Source organism: Phoenix dactylifera, unplaced genomic scaffold (assembly GCF_009389715.1).
Source record: "Phoenix dactylifera cultivar Barhee BC4 unplaced genomic scaffold, palm_55x_up_171113_PBpolish2nd_filt_p 000898F, whole genome shotgun sequence".
In the NCBI taxonomy this organism is placed as follows: Eukaryota; Viridiplantae; Streptophyta; class Magnoliopsida; order Arecales; family Arecaceae; genus Phoenix; species Phoenix dactylifera.
The window spans coordinates 181,731-190,187 of NW_024068260.1; the positions used below are offsets into that span (position 1 = coordinate 181,731).

The 8,457-nt window shown below is 40.6% G+C and overlaps 1 protein-coding gene across 5 annotated transcripts; it reads right to left on the minus strand.

The window, feature by feature from the left end:
• Nucleotides 1-126: 126 nt before the first annotated feature.
• Nucleotides 127-6,181, minus strand: LOC103720762 (pentatricopeptide repeat-containing protein At2g16880-like). 5 transcript variants are annotated; one of them, XM_039120865.1, is made up of 4 exons: nt 3,553-6,181; nt 2,807-2,991; nt 2,352-2,667; nt 127-543 (listed from the first exon to the last, which is right to left on the minus strand). In XM_039120865.1, the coding sequence occupies exon 1, from the start codon at nt 6,097-6,099 to the stop codon at nt 3,706-3,708; it is 2,394 nt and encodes a 797-aa protein (XP_038976793.1). In that variant the 5' UTR covers nt 6,100-6,181; the 3' UTR covers nt 127-543; nt 2,352-2,667; nt 2,807-2,991; nt 3,553-3,705. The 5 variants fall into 5 exon arrangements, with proteins under 5 accessions (XP_038976793.1, XP_038976790.1, XP_038976791.1 ...); XM_039120863.1 differs by lacking the exon at nt 127-543 and having other exon boundaries at nt 1,998-2,667; XM_039120862.1 differs by lacking the exons at nt 2,352-2,667; nt 2,807-2,991.
• Nucleotides 6,182-8,457: the final 2,276 nt, after the last annotated feature.

An 8,457-nucleotide genomic window follows, 5' to 3' on the forward strand; every position in this document is an offset into this window, starting at 1 on the left:
CAAAGGTAAGGCTGCCATCTCATCCAGCTGAATTGTAACAAGCAATAGCAATAAAAATGGAAGCAAGCAGAAAAGAACTACAAGAACAGAGATATACCAAAAAAAAAAATCTAAAAGTTGGTTATAAGTTTCAAATCAAAGATGCTAATGTATATACTGATTTTAAATTTAAGAATTTGTTGCAAAGAGGTTGAGAAAGTTGCCATGTGATAAACCATGTTGCTGAGCTTTAATTATTCTAAATGGCATGCAAGACTGGTGCGGACTGTTACCATTTCTTATCATTCAAGACCTTTGATGCATCTTAGCTAAGCCTTCCACCAAGCTACTGGTGCATCCAGAAATGATCTTCTAAGCTACAATGATTGGATAAGCAAAACTTTTGGCTATTCAATCAATACCTCAAATAAATATGATTACGCAAAGATATCAATCCTGCCTCTTCAGTCTTGCAGAACAACAACATCACTGATTGCTGGAATGTTGAACTATACATCGAATATGCATCTCATAGAATCATAAGACTTCCGAGATTTATACGACCTGGAAATGAAGCAAGAGCTATCAGAGAAATCATATAGGATCTAAAGATGCTAGAATAGAAATCCATACAGAAACTAATATAAATTTATAAAAGTAACTTGAGAATTATTGAATTCAACTCTATGGAAGTAATTTGTCACTAATAGTGGCTAGTGAAGAGGTGCATGGAACCAGTACAGAGACAGCAAACTGTCAGTTTGAAGCCCTAACTATGTAAAATTTTCGTTTTTATTTGTAACCTACGAGAGTCCAGCACATACTCTAAATTAACATGCCGCTGCTTTGTGTAATAATATGACATCCAAGGGATTGTATAAGCAATTCTCAAGGTTTAGCTAGGGTGGCAGCAGCAAGAGCTCAGGAAAATAGAGGACTTCAATAATCATCCACATATATCAGGACTCCTATATATTGAATCACCTCATTATGCAACACGACTTTTTCCACTTATCATTTAAGAAACCAAAAAATTTATCATAGAATCTTTGACGTCTACCAACAATTCTGTTATTTGACATAAGTAACTCAGAACAAAATAATCAGTATAATTATCAAAGGTAGAAGTAGGGTCTTTATTTATGAGGGCAGGTATACATGTATGGTGAGAATGGGGAATGTTCCAAAAAGTTGAAAACAGTGCCAAAATTTCACTGCAGGTGTTTCTTTTCAATCATATTACAGAACTAGATGTGATGCTTTTATAGATGTCACAATCTGAAGCGAAAACGATGAATTCTTTTCTATCCATATAAAGTACTGCATAGTTTGAATCAACAATTACCTTTACTTCCTAGATTTTATTTTATTGTATTGATAATCTATCCCTTATTTGAACCTTGATCTAGTTTGACAAAAAGAATATAATGCCAAAATAAAGGTTAATTAAGGATAAAAGGACAAAAACATATAACAACCCAATAGTCACAGTGCTGGCCACTGGATAGATCAAAAAGGCATACATGGAACAAACCTCATCATATCATCCAGCCCTATGTCAACTTATTTGAACCTTGATCTATTCCGAGAAAAAGAAAATACTATCAAAATAATGGTTAGCTAAGGTAAAAGCATATAAGTAGGTTGTTGAATGTTGTGTTCTCTGTATAACAACTAATCCAATAGTCAAACCGCACGAGCCACTGGATATATCGAAAAGGTATATGCAGAGCAACCCTCATCAAATCACCCAGCCCTAATATCAACTTAAATTATAATGAAAATTATTTCTTAAAACTCTCTTGCTCCTTGTTTTCCTCATAGATGTGCTAGTGGATTTGCACTAATTACGACAAATTAAACCCAATTTTTTTTAGCAACCATGATATCAGGTTGGTTTTCAGTCCCACCAAGAACTGATTATAATAATCCATTAGTTTCCACAAGTATCTTGTAAGATCCAATCCACATGGATAACCATGAATAGTTTAAGATGTTTAATTGCAGCCAACACAAAATAAACCTGTTTAAAAATTGGTATGGTACCTGACAAATTCATAAACACAAAATAATTTCCAAAAACATCAAGTCATGCAGACAGAACCAAATTAAACCACTTGCATCACCACCCACCACACCGATCTCGAAATGCTTTTGCTTGTAATCCCCATGAGAGACTAAGTCCATTAACCAAACATGCACAGTGAATTGGAATAGATCTAGTGGGCCATATCAATAAAGGCTCAGATTTTTTAGCCATTCGGAAGTCAAGTACTATGTTATATAAGCCCATGAAATTTTGTTGACAAGGCAAGTGCCCAACAGGTTCCATCCGCCGTATCTCCCGTGGCTAAAGCACCAAAAAGAATCACCTTCTCATGCCTCATGAATGTAGGTGTACATGCAGCCTCCTCCGGACAACATTCCGCTCCTCCTCTTGTCTTGTCTACCCCTTACACAAAGCGATCTATGGTCTCTTCAAGCCCCTCGAGCATCTGATTTAGAAGTTCAACACAGTGGTTATCTAGGCAGGGTTTGCTCAGATTGATCATGATTCGGCCATGTTCGTATCAGTTTCTCCTCGAGGATTGCCTGCCAAAGATGTCGCTAGATCGGGGATCGGTTGAAGCTGCACTCTTGTTTTGCCACGGTCAGCCTTAATTAAAGGCTCTTCCCTGCCTAGCTCCTCTGAAAAAAAGGAAAAAAAAGAGACAGAAAGAGAGAGAGAGGGGGGGGAGAGAGAGAGCGAGAAGCAAAGAAAAAATGAGTCAAAAAAAAAGCACTGGATACTAAAATCTCCTCGACCTCCCTAAACTCTCAGTCTTACCTTCCCTTTTTCTCCTTATATCCATATAAAAGTTTTCCATATCTTGAGAGGGACCACAACTTCCCTAGGAGCCTCTTAGTCTTGCTATTTACCATCAACTCCTCTTAAGATTTCCTCAAATTGAGGAAACCAACTGAAACCTTTCTCCATCCCAATAAATAGGTACATTCAGAAGCCATAGCATCCTATGCATGTTAAATGGCATTACTGAAAAAATTAAATTTGTGCATGGCAATCTAGGAGATACTCCCCAAATAGAAAAATTTTCACTGATATTTAGATGTATTTGATTAACATCCTCGACCATAGAATAAACATATAGACTAGGTTTCATAAGCAAACATTGGGAGACTACCACAAGAGCAATACAACATACAGACATCAAAAAGCTTTCGTAAAGAGAAAATAAAGTTTTTGGAATATAAATGAGAAACCCATCAGAAATAATACAGAAGTTGTACAGAAATGTACGAGTAGTTCTCAGTGGTTCCATGGATTTTGCCATCTTCAAGTCAATAAAATTTAAATGGTTTTTTTTTTTTAATTGACACATGCCAATATGTGATCATTAAGGTTTATTAGAACTCTCTCTTGCATATTAGTACCAGAAAATTATTTTAAAAAAAAAGACAAGTGTAACTGTGTCACATGATCTCACCTGGAGAAGGATGGAAAAATATCAGAAAATTTGCAGAAGAACAAAGAAAAAATTTGACTCAAACAGCTATTGCAATAGAATCACTAACCTCAACTTGTTGGCCAAATCAAATTCGTCCAACCACTTTGAGCTTCTGGCAAGGGTTTTACCAATTTAATGTTCTAATTCATGAATCAATGTTCAGATGCTGGTCATTGCACTGACTGGCATTGCACAAGCATGGAGGCTTGAAGCGGGTATTTTATCCCCCTCCTTTTGTCATTCTCTTTTGCCTCTTGATAAATCCATCCATCAAAGTAACATATGTAGAACTCTTAACAGCTATACCTTTCTCCATCATTTCTTCCAAGACAAGCTTAGCTTCTTTGAATTGCCCGCTGTTGCACAGATCACCAATGCATTCCGAAAAAGTTGCTGAATTATCTTTCAGATCTTCAGCTGTCTTTCCATCATGCATCGTCTCTGGTTTCCTATCTATTCCAGCTTCAGACATGGCTTCTTCTGACAAAGGAAATGTTATTTGTTCGGGCAACTTTCCAGTTTCAACCATCTTAGACAGCAGGCTTTGTGCTTCTTCTGATCTTCCCACTTCGGTAAGTGCACATAGAACAACATTGTAGCTATAAGCATCAGGATGCAAACCCTTCTCTTCCATGTCAGCAAAAAGCTCTAATGCAGCATCGATCCTCCCTTCTTTGCACAGCCCTTTTATCAGAGTGTTGTATGTGATAATGTCCACCTTCTTCCCTTTTGACACCCATGATTCAAAGAGTTTTAGAGCCTTTTCTACCTTACCATCATTACAGAGCCCATTCATAAGAATATTACAGGTAATAACATTCGGCTTGAATGAATTCTCCACCATCTTATTATGAAACTGGAATGCTTTCTCCAATTCCCCTTCTCTACAGTACCCATGAATAATAGTATTGTAGGTAGTCTCATCCGGCACCAGTCCTCTCTCCAAAAGCTCATTCAGTTTCTTAATTGCCTCCTCGGTCTTGCCCAACCTGCAGAGACCGCCAATCACCGCATTGTAGGTTGCTACATTTGGCATTATCTTTCTCTCATTCATCTCATCCCAAAGCTTCATTGCCTCATTTGGGTTCTCATCCTTAAAGTATGCAGCAATGACTGTGCCATAGCTGACCTCATCAGGAACGAAACCCCGCTTTGGGGGACTACGGAGCAGTCTACACGCTTCATCAAACCTCTTCTCCTTACAGAGGTTATGAATGACAGTGTTGAGAGTGAAAGTGTCCATCTTGAGACCTCTCCCCACCATCTCATCCATCAAGTTGAAAGCTTTGGCCACATTCCCTGCTCTACAGTATGCACTGATCAAAGTATTGTACGTTATGAGGTCTGGCGACAAGCCCTGCTCTTCCATCTTCCTCAAAGAATCAACCGCCTCATCCATCTTCCCTTCCTTGCACAACCCTTTGACCATAGTGTTGTGTGTGACCAAGCTCGGCTTGACGCCCTTCTCCCGCATCTCTTCCAATACCTGGAACGCCTCCGAGCCAGTCCTCCACTCAAAGCACCCATTGATGAGCGTGTTATAGGTGACAATGTCGGGCAGCACTCGGAGCTTCTCCATCTCGTCCTTCAACCGAAAAGCCTCGTCCATCCGGCCCTCCCGGCAGAGCCCGGAAACAAGCATGTTGTAGGTCCAGAGGTCGGGGAGGAAGTTGGACGCCGTCATGATCTCGATCGCCTTGGTTGCCTCTTTCAGCCAGCCGAGGCGGCAGTAGGCAGCGACGAGGGTGTTGTAGGTGGAGCGGTCCGGGGACAGTCCCCCGGCCTTCATTTCGGCGAGCAGGTCGCGGGCCTCCTTGAGCATGCCCTTCTTGCAGTAGCCGTCGAGGATGGTGTTGTAGGTGATGGTGTCGGGGGAGCAGCCAAAGCCTTCCATGGTGGAGAGGAGGGCAAGGGCGTCGGCGAACTGGGCGCGGGAACAGAAGCCGTGGACGAGGATGTTGAAGGTGGGAGTGTTGGGGGCGACGCCGAGGTCGCCGAGGTCGTGGAAGACGGCAAGGGGGACGGAGGCGGGGGAGGGGGAGCGAACGAGGGCGTCGAGGAGGATGTTCGCGGTGCGGAGCGAGGGGCGGAGGCGGCGGCGCTTCATGGACTGGAAGAGCTGCGCAGCAAGGTGGGGCTGGCGGAGGCGGGCGTAGGAGGAGACGGCGGTGTCGAGGAGGACCTTCGACGGGGGGTGGTCGGGGCGGAGGAGGTGGCGGTGGAGGAGACGAGGGCGGTCGAGGGGAATGAAGGAGAGAAGGAGGGACTGGGCGTCGGTGAACTTGTGGAAGCGGAGGAGGGGACGGAGGAGGGCGAGGATGGAAGGGAGGGCTGCTGCGGGGTTGCTTGAGAGGGCCGGGAGTCGACGGCGGCAGAGGTTGTAGAAGGAGAGGAGGGGGGAGGGGCTGGAGAAGGAGGGGGCGGCAGCGGCGGCGGATATGATGGGAGCGAGGAAGGGAGGGGAGAGGCGGGGGAGGAAGGGGGCGAGGGATTGGTCCAGGGGAGGTGCTTTGGGGGCCTGGGAAGAGAGGAGGATGGAGGAGACCGTCTGCACGAGACCGGCGCTGGGCTCGCCCTCCGCCGCAGGCGGTGGCGCAGATGGGTCTGTCTCCATTGTATTCGGGTGGGGGAGATGGGGTTCCGGCTGCCGGCGGCCGAGGGGGGGCGATGGACCGGAATGGAGCGCGGCCCGGTTAGAAACGCTTCAGCTCGGCTGTCGATGCAAACGGGCAGGCTTAGACAAGGCCTAGCCATTATCAGCCCAAGGCCACTTTTATTTTAATTTATCTCCGAGTCTCCTAAACTTTGCTCCCAAGGACTGTTCTCATGCCATATAGCATAGAGATTTTGGGGGGGTTTAAAAAAAAATTTACGAGTTTGGAGAATGGTTCATATAAATTTTAAACACAAATCGAAGAATTTTCTTAATTAGTAGAGCTAAGTTGGAGAGGGAGTTGCATGGAATTTTTTATTGGATCAATGTTCATTAGTTATACTTGATCTGTTTTTAGTTGGATATTTTTAGTCAACATTTGATTCGAATGGCTTTGGATTGGACAAGGCCATTTTCATGTCCATTCCGAATTTAAAATTAATCGAATTGATACACTTGCGATCTTATCTGGACACATGCCATGCAAACTAGGCTTCAATATGTCGACATATATATTAGTCAATGATTGGTGATATTGGACTTCCCTAAGATATAATCCAAACTTGGGAAAATACAATTCATTTGAGGTTTTGGGTTTGGGCGGGTCTAATCCTATGTTTTTGTTTGGGGTTTGGCTGAATCTTCCATTTTTCACCCAAATCTGGTCCAATTTATTCCGCTTATTTTATATGTGGAATATTCCCTCTATGGTAAGTATTGGAAAAGCTTATCAAAATATTGGGTAGTATCCAAAGTCCAAATATGTCCTAAAAATATATGAATCAAAATGATTAGGTAGCTCACTGGACCAACATTATCTGAACCAACTCATTTATGTCTAGGTATCTAGTAATAGGAAACAAATTCCACCAAATCATCCTAGCAAACATAGTATTTCATCCATCATTTGTAGCAATTCATTCTAGTTGGGCATGCCATGAAATGGTCGATATGTAAAGCAAAATTCTCAAATGATAAGTTATCAATGTTCTCAAAATATGTGCTTCGCGATTATAATATTTTATCTTCTATTACTATGTGGACAAATTTAAATACGACTATTGATGTTTATAAAAATCTATCCTCAATGTTATCGTGCATACTTAATTCTAATTGGAACACAAAAGTATTAGTGTCATGCTTCGGCCCAATAGCACAAGTCGAGCACGCGACAGACGGCTACACATCCATAAATTTTGACCCCACAGCACATGCAAGACTTGCCTTTTTCATATATATATATATATATATATATATATATATATATATATATATATATATATATATATAATATATATATATATATATATATATATATATATCATGTCAAGTACTCAGGCAATGGTATTAAGCATCAATTAAAAATTCTTAAATAATTAAGCTAATAACAATCTTACAATCTTAGATAATAAATAAAAAAGTTCAATTAGATATTTTATCAAATTATTTATTCAAAAGAATCAACAACTAATCATGTAAGTGCTAAATCTTTTGCGTTGAGCGAGCCCCAGTTATGCTATTCCTCTATACCTAAAAAAATAAAAAAAAAGATAATGAGCTCTACACGCTCAATAAGTTACCAATATCTTTAGTTGGATCAAGCATAATATGTAATTTTTTAAATATAAACAATTTAACAATTTCAAGATATAGAGTATTTTTTATTTGCATTTATCAACATAAATTTTTCTTTTAAAATATGTCACACTTTTGATTTATGAATTCTAAATCAATATCGATAAGTCATAAACTCGCTCTCAGCCTTTAGTGACTATGGCCATGATCGGCCTTGTGATAAAGTTCAAAAGAGATTAGCTCTTGAGTACAAAATATGTTGTCCATCAATATGTGCCTATAATCAACTTCGACTTGCTAGGCCTAGAAGAAAATTAGCTGGCCATGATTCACCCCATGATAAGGCAAAGAGACTAGTCTTGAGAACAAAACACATGATCAGTTAGTGTATGCCAGTGATCAGCCCCAACTAGCTCTGAAAGAACTAGCTCTGCTAGCGATCAACCCCAACAAACTAGGACCAAAGAAAACTAATTTCTGATATATGGCCAACAATCAGTCCTATTGGCTAGACCCGAATCATAGTCAAACTTAAGAGTTTTCATAATATCCACATCAAATAGTTTTCTCAAACATAAAATAAGAATCCTCATTTCAATAGCATGAGCAGTAACAACCAAAATTTCATATCTTATTCCAAATTCCATATCATGCGACATTAAAATAGGATAATCAATTCATTTTCAAATTCTGTATTTATGCAAATAAATCATCATATTCATAATCGTGCTGGGAATAAGAACC